The sequence below is a fragment of the Sinocyclocheilus rhinocerous genome, unplaced genomic scaffold, assembly GCF_001515625.1.
Source record: "Sinocyclocheilus rhinocerous isolate Xijiao unplaced genomic scaffold, SAMN03320098_v1.1 scaffold2596, whole genome shotgun sequence".
Classification (NCBI taxonomy): domain Eukaryota; kingdom Metazoa; phylum Chordata; class Actinopteri; order Cypriniformes; family Cyprinidae; genus Sinocyclocheilus; species Sinocyclocheilus rhinocerous.
Window position 1 is genome coordinate 77,356 of NW_015623452.1, and position 18,506 is coordinate 95,861.

Below are 18,506 nucleotides of genomic sequence, written 5' to 3' on the forward strand. Positions count from 1 at the left end.
TGCAGGATTTGTCCCGCCAAATATTTAGCTGTAAAACTAATCACCTTACTCATATACCAACAATTCAAAATCAGCATACACGGAATATACAGATAAAACGTAAGTAATTCAATTGTGTGCCGTTTTTAACAAAACATTATTTCGTTTGTTCCATTTTATTAACTGTTTCTTGCACTGAACCCAGTGACAGATCATTACCAAGTACTTACTATTTGCTGCTCTGCAGCGCCTTAACTGGCGGTGTAAAGGAACGTTAATCACAGTGCAGTGGAGAGTGGGAGGGCTTAGCGACGAGCAGTGCTGCGGTGTCGCAGTGGACAAATCTGACGCAGTAAGCGTAAGGCTACGGAAGGCTATTGAAACACGAGTGGGTTTTCGGTTTCAAAATCTTCAGTATAGACCTGGCACTAACAAACGAAGTGGAGTCTTATTCATCGTGGTGGTTTGTGATGTATGAATGGATAGTTGACGGATTATCGTCGCTCTTCGTGCCTTTTTCTGGTGATAAATCCGCAGCCTGGCCTAGTTTGCACGGTAACGGTATAGAACGAGCCGCGGGCACAGACACGCAGCGGCTGGACAACAGTAGGCCCGCCAAACGCAACTATCAAAGGTGAGGTATTTGTCCTTTTGTATTCCTCGTTTCGGAATAAACCTAATTACTTTTGGTTTCTATTTTAATTAACACAGAGTGCCTTGTTTTTTTTTTCTAGTGTCAGTTTGTTACTTTTTAATTAACATGAACAATAGGCAGTGTAGTATGTTGCATTTGTCTTCGGGGGCAGAAATCAGTCCAAAGTAAACAATTCGTCAATAGACAGTCTACTTTCAACAAACAATCACTGTCTTTGTCTTTAAATTAATAGGATACCGTTAAACATAAAGTTAATTTACGAAATGTTTGTTGTGATTAGAGTTATTACAGATCTGGTGCCATTAAATGGACAGTTATAGATAACGTCCTTTCCTGTTTCTGCCTGCACAATATTGCAAAGTGTATAGACAGCTATATAAATATGAATGCTCTTTAAGAAAGCCATGTGGTTTTTTTCTGTTTACCTGGGAGTCTGATTATTTATTTTAAAGATTTTTTAAGGAATAGATTATTTAAAAATTAAAACTTGCTGAAAATTTACTCACCCTCAGACCATCCAAGATCTAAATGAGTTTGTTTCTACATTGGAAGAGATTTAGGGAAATTTTACATTACATCACTTGCTCACCTATAGACCTCTGAAGTGAATGGGTGCCGTCAGAATGAGACTTCCAAACAGCTGATAAAAGCATCACAATAATCCAGAAGTCATCCACACGACTCAAGTCCAACAGTTAATGTCTTGTGAAGTGAAAAGCTGTGTGTTTGTAATGAACAAATTCATCATCAAGGCATTAATAATCAATAGTCAATAATAACACTTTCTCTAGTGAAAAAGTACTGTTGTCCTCTCACATTAAAATACACTGACATATTTGTTAAGAACTGTTTTGGATGGTTTTAACTTGTAAATTGTGCTTGATCTGTGCATGTTTCTCTCCTGATTCAGACAAAACGACTTTTTCACTGGATAGAGCAATATTATGGATAGAAGACTCATATGTTAGCTAGAAGCAATCTTTTGACATTAAAAATGTCTTAATGATGGACGTGTTTCTTACAAACACATAGCTTTTCACTTCACAAGAAATTAATTGATGGACTTGAGTTGTGTAGATTACTTGTGGATTATTGTCATATTTTTATCAGCTGTTTGGATGTTCAGCTGCATTCTGACGGCACCCATTCACTACAGAGGTTCCATTGGTAAGCAAGTGATGTAATGTTAATTTTCTCCAAATTTGTTCAGATGAACAAACTCATCTACATCTTTGATGGCCTGAGGGTGAGTATATTTTCATTTTTGAGTGAACTAGGCCTAGTCCTTTGATGCATCTGATGCACTGAAGTGTTTAATTTTCTCCTGGGTTGCAGTGTGTACTCAGCTGATTGTGTGACCGAATATCCAGAGGTCAAAAGAGCAAGACATGGTAAATATTTAATTCCATGTAAACAACAGTGCCTAACTGACATTTCTCAGTCACCTACCATCAAGACTTTTATTCATATGTCTGTCATCTTTCTACAGATGTGATCGTCAGGGTTGTCAAGAAGACTTTTGCAGGGATTGCAGGGCTATTCCGATCAAAACACCACAGAAAGGCAGAACATGAAAAGCAGAAAGCCTTTACAGAGGTATGTTCATATAATCACCTCTAAGCACTTGCAAATGCATGCATTGTTTGTACAGCCTTGGTTTCATGCATTGTGTCTTGTTTTGCTCACTGGTGGCTCAGGTTGGCAGGGTTGCCTTCATGGGTATTGATGACATACACAGCAACAGCCTGAGTTCATGGATTGAGAGTGACGGGATGGGTGAGTGTGATCTCACTGCCCCATGTGTCTCTCTGATCAAAAATTTGACAGACATACATTACTACTCAACTTTGGGGTCAGTAAGATTTTTTTTTTGTTGTTGTTGTTTGGAACTTTATATTCATCGAAGGAAAACAAACTCTAAATTTTTTTAATGGTAGTGCACTGTACATAAAGCTTATTTTATACCTATTCACAGCCTGTCAGTTTAGTAATGATTTACAATTATCTCTCTTCAGATAAACAGATAGAAATTGGACTTAAAAATAAAGAAAGAACAGCAGCCAATGTCCACCACAACCCCCAGGCTTTATGGAAACCTGAGTAAGTATCATTTAGTCATATTTTCCACTACTTGAGCTGTTTTTTAGTCTTCTCAAAGTCTTCTCAAAGCTTTTGTCATTTGTCACCTTTTTAATGGTTACATTTTCTGATGGGGTGACTATAAAGTTGTAATGACTTTACATTTTTACGTGATTAAAGGAGAGATTGTAAATTTCTGTTCATATAAAAGAGTAACACATGATCCTCAGTTTTCCCACATCCCATGATGCACAGAATATGGACAAACATATCAGCTACAAACACTCAGCTATAACGAAGAGTCATGCTTTATGCAAACAATAAGAAGTGTTAATTAAAACCGAATATGCACAACATTTAGTTTAAATCAAGGTCATGGTTTTCTTCCCTATTCCTTCTCTATCAGTGAGTGTATTGAAGGAAACAAACTGGTCACAAATTACTAACAGCAGCATCTTTGTTTGTTTGCTTATGTACTGTTGTGTACATTGCTGTCAATGAGTAAAGAATGAACTGCCTCTAAACTTATTTTTTTGAATTATAGCTGGAATTCTTTTTGTAAATACATCTTTACAAATTAATAATCAAAAGCCTTTATTTCTGACATTAGTAAGCAAACCTTACCTATCAAATGAAGTATTAAACAGAATATACTATACAGTATCTCAAGTCTTATTTTGATACCACAACCAGAGATACTTCTGCTTTGTAACTGTAAATCATGTTCTGGATGGTTGCTGATACTAAAATGATTTGTCCTTTAGACGTTGTATAACGGTCTGTGTATTTATCTTTTTGAGCAGTGGAGCAATGCTGTACAAGGGAAGCCAGGACAAAGGCAGGGAGATGCGCAGATCCCTGAAGCTAGTGCCGTCTTGCACCGCCCACGGGCTAAGCACAAGACCGGCTGAGATGGAGCATCCGAGCCGCACACACAAACCTTGCCTGACTGTGGAGGAGGTAGGAAAACTGAATTTTAATGTACTGGAAACTTAATGACTTTATGTCTGTGATTTCCTGAGCATCTGTCTTTTGAGTAGGCACTGAGAGAGAGCGATCGAGAGCATTACAGGAAGCTGGTAGAGATGGCGTCAGAGAAATACTCAAAGAGCAAACCATTGCCGTTTGGACGGATGAAGCCTCCAATGTAAGTGCGTGAGCCCTTAGAACACTTTTTAAAATCAGTGTAGCATAGCTAGAGAAAGTTAATGCTATGTAAATTCAAATTTTTAGCACAACTTTCTCCCTTGATGGACACAAGACAAATGGACACACCTCCATCAGTCGAACTACTGACATGAGCAGACCTGCTCCAGTCAGAGGTGAGCTTAATTACACCCAGCTACACTCACTGCTTTTCTTTTGCGCTGTTTTCCTGTAACTATCTGAAATGATTTTCAACTTTTGATGTATTGCTTCCATTTTTAACAGTCAAATCACATTTTCCGTTTTTGCCTTCAGCCATACCTAATATGTCTGTGTGGCGGGATCCACTGATGCAGGCTAAAGACAGGTAACATTTTAACTTGGTTCAAAAGCATTATTGATTAATAAATGCATATGTGCATTTAATGATTTTAAATGTATTTATTTTTAAATCCGTTATAGAACAATAGATATTAATCGAAACACTCCAGCAAGTGACATCAAGGAAGCAGCCTTGGATAATCAAACTGCAAGAAAAATTGTAAGTGCTTATTGTCTTTTTCATGACATGCAAGAGGGGATGTCTATAGATGAACAAGTATTTAGTTTTTTAAAATCAAAGATTAAAGGAAAAAGAAAAAAATCCCGCACACTGTCAATTAGTGCAAAAAGTATCAAAAATGTTTAATAACAACGTTTCGGTCGCATGACCTTCATCAGGTATCTTCAAACATGAAATTACAAGCCAAACCACATTTAAAAAGAAATCATTCCTTTAGTTTTGATCTTTTTGGTCTTTGTCTCCTACGCACCTATCAATTGCCGTCAGGAGTGCGGAGATTGATTGTTCATTCAAATTAAAGATTGAAATGTTTTGAGAAAACAGCTTTCTGTGGGTTTATTATTATTTTTGTTTTTATTATTATTATTAGTCTGTTTTGTCGATTTTTTTTTTTTGTCCTTTTTTCCTCTCTTCCTCACTCTCTGTCCAGCCTGTAGATGTGGATCTGTCAGCTGAGGTTGAAGCCAGGTTGAATCTTAAGGAGAAAGAAATAGCTTCAGGACCCTCGCTACCTTCCAGATCTGAATGGATTACAGATACAGTGAGGCGCGGCGAAGAGGAGTTTCCCAGACTGACCAAGGTTAGTGTCTCGAACAACATCTAGTCCTTTATAACTGTTATTATACCACACTCTGTCTGGTTGTTGCTTGTTTAGCAGTGTTTAAGATATATTTTATAGATGCATGCACAGGAATATTTCTGTATTAGTTTGGAATTTGGTCATATTTTGATTATAAATGTCACATAAACACGTTAACCTAATTGCTACAAATTCTATTTCCTAAAGTGAGCATATCCAATAAGAGAAATGTGAGGAGGAAATGCATGCCTTATTTGCTTGGGTGTTAGTGAATGCCATGTAAATAGGGATATGCCAATATCTGTGAAATGTGTAAACCTCTTTTTTGAAATAAAGACTTGATCAGAATATGAACAATGATGTGTATGTAATTGTGCTCATTTTCTTCCACTTACAGTTCACTGTCAAATTGGTTCCTTTCCTTCTGCTCTGACTCACAGTGTTGTCTTTGTGTCATGTAACAGGAGATGCAGCAGGAAGTGAGTGCTGCTCTTGCTCAAACTGATCCAAACCTGGTTCTGTGCAGTGCGTTCAAACTGCGTATCACACAGAGGGATCTGGCAACCCTGCAAGAGGGCAGCTGGCTCAACGATGAGGTAGCATCATTTTAAAAGGCTTCTTAGGAATGCACAATATATTGGTACCATACTGGATTACTTGTTTACTTTAGTATTGGCTGATATTGGATATTTAGTTGTGTATTCACTTTTCTGCTGTTTTTACAATACTTTTGCCGTCATGTAATGTTCACTTAAAGTTCATATTTAAAAACCGTAATAATTTGATAACAATGTCAAATAGTCTTGAGCAAATTTTAACATGTCATTATTTCATAGTGTACATTATAAAGTGTAAATATACTTGTAGTGTGTGGTCATTTTTTTTTCATTGTTTATTAAATGTATTTATAGATTTGTAAAAATATTTTATATAAAAAAAAATATTTTTATTTGTATTTATTTAGGTAAAATAGCACCATTTTTAATTAACCATTTATTGGTTACTGGCCAAAACATGAAATTAACTATTGTTGTTTCCTTTTTTTGTCTTTCAAAGTCTTAAATCAGAATGTGTGTCATTTGTGACCTCTCTCTAATCAAATAATTAGACAATTAGACAAACATTATTAATCAAATTAAAACCCTGTCACTCTCAGGTGATCAACTTCTACATGAATCTCGTGATGTCCCGCAGTGAGCAGGAAGTAGGGGGCAGGAAGGTCTACTCTTTCAGTACCTTCCTCTTTCCCAAGTTGCATAGCGGTGGACATGCTGCAGTACAGCGGTGGACTAAGGCTGTAGACCTCTTTCTGTATGACATCATTCTGGTCCCCCTTCACCTGGGCGTTCACTGGTCCCTAGCTGTGAGTAATAAACTCTATGTATCATGAATTCAAACATTAAAACCCCTTAGCACTTTAACAGTCTGCCGTGGCACAGTGAAAAAGACATGCATTTATTGTTTGGTGCCTGATGAATAGTTATTGGATTGTTGATTGGCTTTCATTAGCAAATAAAAAAAAAACTTTATTTTAGAATTCACGTGTGTAAGTGTTATGAGGTTTGGATTTGTGTAATGTAATGTAATTCTTCCTTTTACCATGGTAGGTTGTTGACTTCAAATCAAAGTCTGTACGATCATATGATTCCATGGGTCAAAGGCATGATGACATCTGCAACATGATTTTGTAAGTGATAATGTGTAACGTACGTACATAATTATATACGTATAATAATGTCATCATACTGGATATACTGTGCTGCATGTACTGTGTAGCTAAAATGAGGGGTTGTGTAATTTTGCATTTTGTGCTGGTGAGGTTAAGTGTATGCGTGTTAAAGTTAGCGCTCGTAGTTTGTTTTTGAAAGGGGACTGTGCTTGTTTATATTATTAACCTAATGACTGTATCTGTCCAATAGTCTTTATCTGAAAGAGGAGTGCGAGGTGAAGAAGGGCAAAGATTTGGACCCGTCAAAGTGGACCTTGAGCAGTCTACGACATTCTGTAAGCACATGTATAATTATAAAAAATCTTACAAGAACAGTATAGGAATGTCAACAGGACCAAGATATTCAATTCAGTGTTTTCAGTATTACCAAAATTCAAAATTAACTTAAAATGCCCCTTTTACGGGTAATGAAAGGTTCATATTTTGGTTTTGGGAGTCCCCAACAACAGGTTGACATGCATGCAAGGTCAAAAAACACTTTCATTGTCTTATAATATTTCATTTTACCTTACTTGCTCAACGACTCCCAAACCATTCCCTCAAAGATTCATTTTTCCAAACCTCTCCTTTGCGTGACGCTAATCTGCGGTGATTGGTCGATTGGTCTCATTTTCATTTCATCATGCCTGTAATGCCTGATAAAGCAGCGTTTGTGAGCGCAGTGCTGCTTTGTGTACAGCTGTTACCGGGGAAACCGCTATTTTTAGCTCCAAGAGAAGCACCTAGTGGGAAGAATGAATTGGCATTTTCATTCAGACCAACATGAAAAGACCAACAAGTGGGCGGGCAATATCCTAATGTTTCATTTTGACGTCAACATGAAACGGCTTGGGATTCGTTTTAAAAACGACTATTTCAATGATTCAGAGATAATTAACAACTCGAACCATCAATGTATGAATCAAACTCACTTAAACAGCCAACAGTTTATTTTCTACGCATCATTTTTTTAATATCCATGTATGTGGTTACAGTCAAATCATATAAAACAGTGAAATCGCTGCGGAAATCTGTCCTGTCTTGCCTGCACTCGAATCGATGACGTGTGATCGCCACTGACAGATTCTTCACTCCTATTGGTTGTCGCTCGTGAAATTCGCTGTTCATTTGCATAAAGTTAAACATTTCTTAACTTTTGTAGCTTGACTCGCATCGCTTGACACGCCCACATTCTGTCGCCAACGGTCACTGTCGCTCGTGTTGCCGGAAGTCGCCAGCTGTCCATTGAAAATGAATAGGAGCATGTCGCTGTGTGTCGCTGGCAGTGTGAACGGGGCTTCAGAGTCTACTCTTTCTTTTGAGAGACAATAACTTTATACACAGTGCACTTTCAGATTTAAAACTTTGCAGGATGTTTTCATTCACTTAGAGCTGTGTTACACACTGCATGAAAGGTAATTTTCAAAAATCCATAATAGGGGCTCTTTAATATTTCAGGGTAAAAGCTACAAGACCTCAGTGATCACCAGATTTTTTTAAAATCAACATTGTCGAATAGGTCCACAAGAGGGCACAACATATAAATATAAATGAAACGGCACTGATTGCAAAAAAACAAGTATGAGTCTGCATTGTTTTAAATGTATTTTATATTTTGAATTAGGTTTTATTTATTTTTTGTTTCTACTTTAATTTTAGTTAGTTTGTCATTTTTTTGTCTTTTTTTAAAAATGTCTATAGTTTTACTCATTTTTATTTATTTGCTTTAGTTTATTTAGTTTTAGCTATTTTAGTACTTCAAGCTAAACTAAAAAAAAATGAGAAAGATTGGTTTGGCAACTGGCTTTTTAATAAATATTTCCTATATTATACCTCTTTTTTTTTTTTTTTTGCACTTAATTGCATTTTTAAAAATGAAATTCAACCAATATTCCAAGTTCAAAATTTTAATTTGACTGCTGTAGAATATCGTTTCATTCTGTCTTCATACTGTAAGAGCTCTGTTCTAATTACTGTTTGTAGGAGATCCCTCAGCAGAAGAATGGTAGTGATTGTGGTGTGTTCGTATGCAAATATGCTGATTATATCTCCCGAGGACGCAACCTCACATTCAGACAGGTACTTTGTGTATACTCACACTCTAACACATGCATATTAATACATGTCTCAATAATGCATGCATCTCTCTCTCTCTCTCTCTCTCTCTCTCTCTCTTTCTAGAATCATATGCCGTATTTCAGGAAAGCTATGATCTGGGAGATCCTCAACCAAAAGCTGCTGCAGTAGGCGCATTGGGAATGTCGTACTGACTGAATCAGATTGACCAAAGCACAGGACCACCATTCGTCTGTCCCTTCTGCTCTTTATTCTAGAGACATTTGGCTTTATATTGGCCTGTTGCAAAATTCCACCCAATTTTTCTAACAGACTGTGTGGATTGCTGGTTCCAGGCTGGGTTTGTTTGCACTAATAACCAGTCCCTACTGTACGAATCCAAACACTAGAAGCGCAAATATGAGCAGAACACTGGACTGGGGTATGAATAGATTTGAGCAGGTGAAAGCCTCATTAGCATTTGTTGTGAAGCTGGAATTGTTCTCATTCCAAGAATGTAGTCTTATTGCCCCCTACTGGTTATACTGTGAGACTTTCCCAACTCACAGAAGTAGCTGTTGATGTTCCCATGTTTAGTTACGATGGGGGACTAAAGTTACAAAATGGACCTTATTTTCAGTAAGAGTTTCTTGCCGTGGGGATGTTTTAGCAGTTACGTATCTCTTTTTACATCATATGTGCATTAATAAGGAATGATAAGCATATTTCTTTTGTTTGAATGAGATGCACTGATGTCAGCTTAGTATGTCAAGACTTCTGTGTTTTAAAACCTACAATGTAGTCAGAGCATCCTAATAGTAAGGTTTGATGTGCATGGCGATGATGGTGCTTGCACTGAAAGCAACAGTATTCAGTGGATCTCGTTTCTTTTGTGTCTCTAAATAGTCCTGGCCTCCAAGTGCCTTGCTGCCAGAGCATCTCATATTAAAGCCATTAAAATATTTTGGCTTCACACCTGTTTCTGGAGCATCTGAACATGCTTGTTTTATAGTTATTCGTGTGTAGGAAAGCGACAGAGCTTAACACAAGTAAATACAGAGTTGGATGACTAGGAGGGGAATGCATTGGTCTTGTTTTTTTTAGATTCTATATATTCATAATCCCAATGGCTGTATTAGACATTAATATTGAACTGGAAATGTGGAACAGTGAAGTTGTGCCAAATGGACATTTGGGTGGTTCATTTCTGCAATATTCCTCTCTCATCCAGAAACGCAGGAGCAAAAAGTGCTTAAATTCTGACTTGAAGTAAAAAAGAAGAAAAAAGGTCTATATTTATTTGTTCCTATGTGGCTCTTCGCTTGAGTGCATATCCTGGAGTGGACTTGTTTGTGTGAATGGAGAGTGTTTGGATTGGCAGTGGGTGAGCTGGCTGAGTTCTGATGCAAACTTTAATATAGAAAATGAAAAGGCCCACTGCATATGAGCCGTTTGTGTCATTAATGCAGAATGTTGGTCATTATTTTTGTAAGTAATAAAGATGTGAATAAAAAACAAGTCTTCTGTCTTCCAGTGAGAAAGTAAGTCACCCACTAATATAGCCACTAAGGTCAAATTCAAGACCACACAAGAAGTTGTGAAACATTTTTAATTGGTAATTAAAGTACAATATACAGCAATTAAAAACATAAATTACAAACATTTGATGGCCAATTTGGTTACACCACTGTTCAAATGTTTGGGTGAATATTAGCTCAGAAGGGAAATGTATATAAATTACTATTAATTATGATTGATTACAATTATTTATATTAGCTGCCAGTAGTAACTAGCAGAATTAAATTGCCATCAACTAATCTGTTTGTCCAGCGAACATCCAGTGTACATATCAACTCTTTAAGAAATTCTATTTTCTTAGCCACGGAAAATACATTTCTTCAGTACTGCTTTAGAGCATGTAGCTAGATCGACAGGCATTGACAGGACCAAAAACTCATTATTAACTAAGCACTAACACACAGAACTAATCTAAACAAGCAAACATAATCACTCATACATGGGGGAAGGTCAAGTGAGACTGGATGAATGAAACCGTTAGAGAAACAGGATGAAGCTATGAAAAGGAGTCAGTTAACCACCTGAGTAAAACCATCAGTGCCGTTTTACAACGGAATCTACAGCTTATCCACCTTTTTCTTGTCGTAAAAATGGGCGTGGCCATTTGTAAATTATATGGGTCTGGCTTCCGGTCTCATCTGCGTCCACTCCGTCCAGCTATTTTTAGCTGAACAAAACAGTTCGTTTTGCTGCTTGATATTGAAAGTTGGTGTGTCTTATCATATTATTTTAATGTATTATCTTAATTATGAACACACTGGTTTGTAGTGCAAACAGTTTTACCGTTTACTGCACGTTGTTATTCTCATTATTTACCTATAGCGGCTAATGAACCGGAAGTCTCACCCATAGGCTTACTTCTGCGTTGAAGAAAAAGGTGGATACTGAACCTCTGTTTCGTTTAGTTAAATGTACGATACTTGCATTGCCTTGTTCATTGAAAGTCTTGGTGGTTTGAAGGTTTGGTGGTGTTGGAATTGTGATCACGTTCTTCCGGGTTTGAATGGTGATGAACTCCAAAGATGTTATTCTGACTCTGTGGTGATTGGGAGAGTTTACTCAAGAGTGAAGACATGGCTGTAGTCGAGGCCTGCCAGGTGCAGCTATGCTGGCCCAGCGGAAGACGGGAAGGTGATGATGAGACAAGAGACTAGAAGCAAGCCTTTTAAAGGAACACTCCACTATTTTTGAAAATAGGCTAATTTTCCAACTCCCCTAAGAGTTAAACAGTTGAGTTTTACCGTTTTCAAATCCATTCAGCCGATCTCCGGGTCTGGTGTAGCACTTTTAGCTGTAGCTTAGCATAGATCATTGAATCTGATTAGACTGTTAGCATCTGCTGCAGTACCATGGGTGCAGCAGGCGCAATGATATTATGCAGCGCCTGAAAATAGTCCCCAGCACGCTCCCTGTGCAAGCACGTGGTCACGTTGGTTATGTTGACGGAGGTTAGTCAATTTTCAGGCGCTGCGTAATATCATTGCGCCTGCTGCACCCAGAGTACGGCAGCAAAGTTCCTTGATTATTAGAGAGTATAGTTCCTAGACATATCGGCCTAGAAAATAGCAACTTAATTTTCCGTCGGTCTTAGTACATGATGTAACTACAGAAGAGTCAAGTTTTAAATAGGAAAAATATAGAAACTCTTTGGTCATTTTTGAGCGAGATGCTAACGGTCTAATCAGATTCAATGATCTATGCTAAGCTACAGCTAAAAGTGCTACGCCAGACCCGGAGATCGGCTGAATGGATTCGAAAACGGTAAAACTCAACTGTTTAACTCTAGGGGAGTTGGAAAATGAGCCTATTTTCAAAAATAGTGGAGTGTTCCTTCAAGTTATGTGGAGGTCACACCTTAGGGGGATCAAAGAGCCAATGGTGTCTTGAACTTTTGGAGGGAAAGTTTACAACTCTGTTTTCAAGCATGGTATTTTGCATATGTAACTGGATTGGGTGTTGATGCAAAAACTCTTAAAGACTGTTAGAACACTAATATGTTGCATAGGTATCAACATATAATATAGAATCTCATTTAGATCATCAAAAGGTGAATTCATAGATACTGTCTAATATGAATATGTTATATTAACTAGCTAGTGATTCTATCATGACACATGCATAAAACAGTAAACGATACCAAAGAAAATATACAAGAAAGTAATAATCCTATACAAAATGTCCTGGAGATAGGCATGCTCATTCTGGGAAGGTTTTCTTTAAATGAGTAGGGAAGGAGTTAGTTTTTATAGTTTTTATATTATTATGTGTCTTTTTCAGGAGGGAGCATTAAGTAAGAAGGCAAACTCCATTTGGTTGTAAAGTTTATCTGGTCTGGCTGAGGTGTCATGGTTGCCATGGTAACCAGGGGCCTGGGGGTCATTCACAGACATCTTGGCACCACGTCTGGTTGTTGCGTGAGGGGGTCTGTTGGATTATTTGTTAACTATAATAAATAATTACGTTTCAAATTGGTCCAAACGCTATATATATTTATTCTTGGAAAAACAAACTCAAAACTTTGTGTGTGTGTATAATTTATTTATTTTTTCTCAAAAAAAACAAACATTAAATTCAAAACTTAATGTAAAAATTCAAACCATCATGTAAAATTCAAAACTATAAAATCTTATTTTTAAATTGTAAACATGGTAAACAAACATGGAAAATATTTCAATCAGCACATGAATTGGTGAATCCTTTAATTTTTGTTCTTGACATTCTAGTGTTTGTCATTTAAGCTCTTGATATTCCATGCTACACGATCAACAGATTAAGATATATTTTTCCATTAATCACACTATTCTGAACATATTGGGGCCAACAGGTGTCAAATAAGCACACAAATGTAACCTTGCACTATCCTGGCTTTCAGTTCACATGCTCTCTGTAAACAGTTCCATGGTGTCCTGTTCACGGGAGACAACACTGTCAGCGAAGCACTTCCTGTTCTGCGATCACGTGATCTACAGGCTAATTTATCGATAGGCCTGAATTATTCAGACAGCACAGTATGTTCAAAAACGTAGCAGCTGGTCTACATGTGATGAAATAAATATCTGCTCTAGCTTTTTGCCCTAAATGATCTGTTATCTTGTCCATTTGTATCTGGATATGCAAGAAACACCATCTTAAAACTGATATAAATGAACATTATGGACAATATGTAAACAAAGCGATACACAATTAGCACCAAGTATTGTTTCTGAGATAAGTCTTTTTAGTTTGCATTATTATTATTATATTGTATTATGTGTATATTACTGATTTTCAATTATTAGAGTCACAATGTGTATACCAGTCAAAACTTGGGAATAATTCAGATTTTTTCAAATTAACGTTTTTAAATGAAGTCTCTTATGTTCACCAAGGCTGCATTTATTTGATCAAAAACAAAAATAAAAACAGTAATATTGTGAAATATTATTACTATTTAAAATGAACTGTTAACTATTTATATATATATATTTAAAAGTAATTTCTTCCTGTGATGGCAAAGCTATTACTCCAGTCTTCAGTGTCACGTGATCCTTCAGAAATCATTCTATGTGGATTTGGTGCTCAGTTATTAATAATGGCTCTTAAAATTATAAATGCTGAAAACAGTTTTTGCTGCATAATATTTTTTTTGGAAACTTTTAGTGATACTTGTTTCAGGATTATAATAGAAAGTTAAATGAACAGCATTTTTTTCTGAAACCGAAATCTTTAACATTTTAAATGTATTAAATGTCACTTTAGATTATTTGTGTCCTTGCTGAATTAAAATATTAATTTCTTCTTCCTTCTCCTTCTTCCTTTACTCAAACTTATGAACTGTATTACACTTTGTTTCCACAAAAATATCAAGCAGCACAACTGTTTTCTATATTGATAATAATCAGAAATGTTTTGAGCTGTAAATCAGCATATTAGAATGATTTCTGAAGGATCATGCGACACTGAAGACTGGAGTAATGGCTGCTGGAAATTTAGCTTTGTCACCTCAGAAATAAATTACATTTTTAGATATATTCAAATAAAAAATAATTATTTTAAATTCTACTGTAATATTTCACAATATTGTTTTTCTACTGTATTTTTAAGCAAATAAATGAAGCCTTGGTGAGCATAAGAGACTTTCAAAATCATTAAAAAAATCTTAATCATTCCAAACTTTTGGCCAGTAAAGTAGATACTAGATCAGGGCTGTCCAGACTCAGTCCTGGAGGGCTGGTGTCCTGCAGAGTTTAGCTCCAACCCTAATTAAACACACCTGAACCAGCTAATCAAGCTCTTACTAGGCATACATTTCCAGTCAGGTGTGTTGAGGCAAGTTGGAGCTAAACTCTGCAGGACACCGGCCCTCCAGGACCGAGTTTGGACAGCCCTGTACTAGATAATAATTATTATTTAACAACTATGATACTAGGGGTATAATAATGTACTCTCATACAAGCTGAGAAAACAAGGAAACATTATATATCAATCACTAAACAAATGACTTAATCAGATTGAGGTCAGATGTTTTAGAATTTGTTGAAATCATCTGTTTTACAATGTCAGTTCCAACAATGAGCAAAGAACATTTGTGCTTTCATAAAATGTGTTTACGCCAAAATTAAAGCCGAGGGTTTTACATCTTGTGGTCATGTTGCACAACATTTGCATGATAATCACCCTGAGAGTTCCTCCAGGCCATTTCTCACCTCATAGTTTTATGCCAGAGGTCAAAACATGGTACAGCGTGGAGACGGACATATTTGTTTCCCCCTGAAGAACATTCCAGGCAGCCGTAGACAGTCTCACGCCTCTGGTGGCCCATTCCACACAAGGCACACGGTCCTTTAGGTATGTTATGGTTGAGCAAATTTACACGTGTGTGCTTTTCATCCCGCAGGTAGGCCGTGGACAGGTCCGACATGCTGGCAGCCTTCTCATAGTAGTCCGTCACAACATCATCCATGTACATATCAGAGTGAGTGAGCTCTTCAAACGTCCTGTCATCTACAGCAAGCACAAATCAAGTTAAATGTGGAATATTTCTTCAAGATTATTTTAAATATTGCAGATACAGATATGACAACAGAAGTTGTATCACCTGCTCTGAAAGGATTTCCATAGATGATTCCCGACATGAATCTCCTAAGTCTTCCAACGGAAAAGCGGCCAATGAATCCCCCTAGCTGCTCACGGATCTGTTCCCTCTCAAACCCTCCTACTGACTCTGGAGCCACACATATGTCTGACCAAAGTTCAGACAAAGGTCATTAGATAAAGCAATAAACATTTAAAAATCTAAACAGATCTATGAGTGGACTCCATATGTAATACTATAGATATAGATATATAGCCTACTACTGTTCAGAGTTAGGTTGGGGTAATGTTTTGAAAAAAAAGTATCTTATGCTCACCAAGGCTGCATTTATTTGATCATAATAAATACAGCAAAAACAGTGATATTGTGAAATTATTATTATTCATAATTTTAAAATAACTGGTTTCTGTTTTAATATATTTCAAAATGTAATTTATTTATGTGATGGTAAAACAGAATTTTCAGCAATCATTACTGCAGTCTTCAGTGTCACATGATCCCTCAGAAATCAGTAATATGCTGATTTGGAGCTCAAGAAACATTATAAGTGTTTAAAACCATTGTCCTGCTTATGTTTGTGTTTTTTTATGATTCTTTGAGGAATAGAAAGTTCAAAAGAACACCATTTGAATATTTGAAATAGTAATTTTTTTGAAACATTTTTGTCTTTATTGTCACAATTTAATGCATCCTTGCTGAATACAAAAATTAATTTCTTTAAAAAAAAAAAAATCTTACTGACCCCAAGACAGAACACTACTATGAAGTCATTTAGTGCTTACCTAGACGTCCATCAAGACGCACATAAAGTTCTAGCACACTGAATGCTATGGTCGTGTGGGCTGGAATTACAATGGCTTTATCTCGACCTTTAGGGTTTCGACCATCATCTATCTGGAACTGTGTGAGAAGATTCAGAGTATCAGAGAACAACAGACTTTACCGCCAAATATACTATTTGGGGGGCACACTTGCATTTGTTTACCCTCATGGTAGTTCCTCGCACTCCAGCGTGGACGGTGAGGGAACACTGTCGCGTGGTGCGGATACTCTCCATGACAACACACAGGACAGTCCGCCCACTCTCTTTGGACTGACGGATCAAACAGTGATCCAGGTCAACTTTCCTGATAGAAAAAGAAGTCAGAGGAGAATAGACAAAAAGATTTGTGAGAAAAAGAATGTGAGAATTCAGTGATTCTTTTCCATCAAGTACTCAAGAGTGCTGCTGTTCTGAATATTTGCATGGTATCACAGCCTCAGCCAATATTTCGAAGCCAAAGTTATCGTAACTTAAATTTGAGACACAATTTTGCCTGTTATTTTGTCAAGATTGAGAGCCCATAAAGAACATGTTAATAGAAGTAATATTATGAGAGGAAAAACTGTATTTCAGTTCTTTTGCAAATGTATTTGCTCAGGGAAACACAAAAGCTTACCAAGCAAATGTAGAGTTTCTTGGGAGTTGTGGGAACGCAAAGGTTTTGTGAGAGAAGGCAAAATTAGGCCTACTTTGGGAAACACACATTTTTTTGGGGGAAAATTTTTTTTTGTTTTTACTTGGGAATCAAGGAAACATGAAAGTTTTACAAGTGAACCCCAAATTTTTGTGAGCGAATTCAAAGTTTCTTGATAGTCAAGGGGAATGCAAAATTTTGTGAGCAAACCCAAAATTTTTGTGAGCGAATGCAAAGTTTCTTGGTGGAATACAATACTTTGGAGAGAGAATGCAAAAGATTTATGAAGGGATGGCGGCGATAGCCTAGTGGGCAAATAAACTGACATATAACGCTGTTGCGTTACAATCGTCCCGAGTTCGAATCTAGGCTCGAGGACGTCTCCTGATCCCCCTCCCACTTCTCTTCCTGTCTGTTCTCCACTGTGGTATCATAATAAAGGCAAAGCACCAGAAAAGAAGTCTTAAAAAAATTTTGTGAAAGAATTTTTGGAGCAACGCAAAAGGTTGGCAAGCAAATATGCAAAGTTTCCTGAATGAATATTGGTTGAGTGAATGGTTCTAGCTCTTTCATAAATAAAGTCACTTGTCGCCACCTACTGGCCTAACAATGTAACCTGTCTGTGCAAAAGTGTGAGTTTAAACTATTTTAAGGTCTGTTATATTTAAGATGAACCAGAAAATCGACAATCCGTGAAGATGTATAAAGTCTGGTGTTGAAGAGATTCACATAAAATGTAAAATAAACTGTGGTTTAAAATGACTAAAAGATGTTTCTCACCTTATAACCAAACCAGGATCCCTTATACACTAACAAAGCATGTGGATACTTTATACTGTGGTGGAAGTGAGCCTGTATGTCTGCATAAAGCAGTTTGCTAGAATATGTTTATTCTGCAGCGTACAAGGTTCTTTTGGCTAAAATGTATTTACGGAACGACTCATTCATTCATGACCTCATGTGGCTCCTCTTTATGTCCACTGTTGGGTGGAGAGAGCTGAGGTCCGTTACTGTTGAAGGCACACTGGTAAAACATTAATGGAGAAAAAGAGCTTTTGTAAAGAGTTGTTTATAGTTTCTAGAACACGGTCTGTAGTAATACATTGTGATTGCGGCCAAGAACATCCTGAGGTCACCGTGTTAGTGAGGCAATCATGACGATAAGGTGGGAGAATGTTTGCAATGGGAATAAACTTCTTCATTTAGAACTGTACAAACAACTGTAATGACATGAATAAAAGGGAAACAGTCTAGCAACCTATATTTGTCTTGAAGTAATTTGCCTTCTCAGATGTAGAAAGATTTGTGCAATTAGGCTGGCCGAGTATGAATGGCCTATCCTGTACTGGTTTCAAACTGAACCCTCACCCACCAAAGTTTCTTTAGAGGTACATAGCCTATAATTCTGTTTTTAAAAAGATAGTTCACACAAAAATTGACATTTTGTCATCATCTACTCATGTTGTTCCAAACTGTATGAATTTCGTTCTTCTTTTGAACACAAACGTTTTGTCCATAAAATGAAAGACAATAAGGGGCTAATGTGCATTACAGTTGAAAGTTTGGGGTCGGTATAAAATTTTGTATGTTTTTGAAAAACATTATCTTATGCCCACAAAGGCTGCATTTATTT

The 18,506-nt window shown here is 36.9% G+C and overlaps 2 protein-coding genes across 2 annotated transcripts; one reads left to right on the top strand and one right to left on the bottom strand.

The window, feature by feature from the left end:
* Positions 1-241: 241 nt before the first annotated feature.
* On the top strand, positions 242-9,591 carry LOC107741472 (sentrin-specific protease 2-like). The gene is made up of 17 exons (XM_016554247.1): positions 242-613; positions 1,970-2,025; positions 2,124-2,230; positions 2,332-2,410; positions 2,650-2,734; positions 3,517-3,673; positions 3,754-3,860; positions 3,947-4,035; positions 4,175-4,226; positions 4,322-4,400; positions 4,852-5,001; positions 5,466-5,597; positions 6,158-6,364; positions 6,609-6,688; positions 6,921-7,005; positions 8,693-8,788; positions 8,891-9,591. The coding sequence occupies exons 1-17, from the start codon at positions 450-452 to the stop codon at positions 8,954-8,956; spliced, it is 1,791 nt and encodes a 596-aa protein (XP_016409733.1). The 5' UTR covers positions 242-449; the 3' UTR covers positions 8,957-9,591.
* Positions 9,592-15,004: 5,413 nt separating this feature from the next.
* LOC107741554 (pejvakin-like) lies at positions 15,005-16,968 on the bottom strand. The gene is made up of 5 exons (XM_016554339.1): positions 16,856-16,968; positions 16,402-16,543; positions 16,199-16,316; positions 15,420-15,563; positions 15,005-15,325 (listed from the first exon to the last, which is right to left on the bottom strand). The coding sequence occupies exons 1-5, from the start codon at positions 16,942-16,944 to the stop codon at positions 15,024-15,026; spliced, it is 795 nt and encodes a 264-aa protein (XP_016409825.1). The 5' UTR covers positions 16,945-16,968; the 3' UTR covers positions 15,005-15,023.
* Positions 16,969-18,506: the final 1,538 nt, after the last annotated feature.

What these genes read in the sequence shown, in the direction of transcription:
- LOC107741472 (XM_016554247.1), top strand. Translation starts at nt 450, where the DNA reads ATGTATGAATGGATAGTTGACGGATTATCGTCGCTCTTCGTGCCTTTT. An exon ending in GCCAAACGCAACTATCAAAG is followed by an intron (nt 614 to 1,969) that starts GTGAGGTATTTG and finishes CCTGGGTTGCAG; the next exon opens with TGTGTACTCAGCTGATTGTG. An exon ending in GATTGAGAGTGACGGGATGG is followed by an intron (nt 2,411 to 2,649) that starts GTGAGTGTGATC and finishes ATCTCTCTTCAG; the next exon opens with ATAAACAGATAGAAATTGGA.
- LOC107741554 (XM_016554339.1), bottom strand. Translation starts at nt 16,944, where the DNA reads ATGTGTGTTTCCCAAAGTAGGCCTAATTTTGCCTTCTCTCACAAAACC. An exon ending in AGAAACTCTACATTTGCTTG is followed by an intron (nt 16,544 to 16,855) that starts GTAAGCTTTTGT and finishes TTTTTCTATCAG; the next exon opens with GAAAGTTGACCTGGATCACT. An exon ending in TGGAAATCCTTTCAGAGCAG is followed by an intron (nt 15,326 to 15,419) that starts GTGATACAACTT and finishes TGCTTGCTGTAG; the next exon opens with ATGACAGGACGTTTGAAGAG.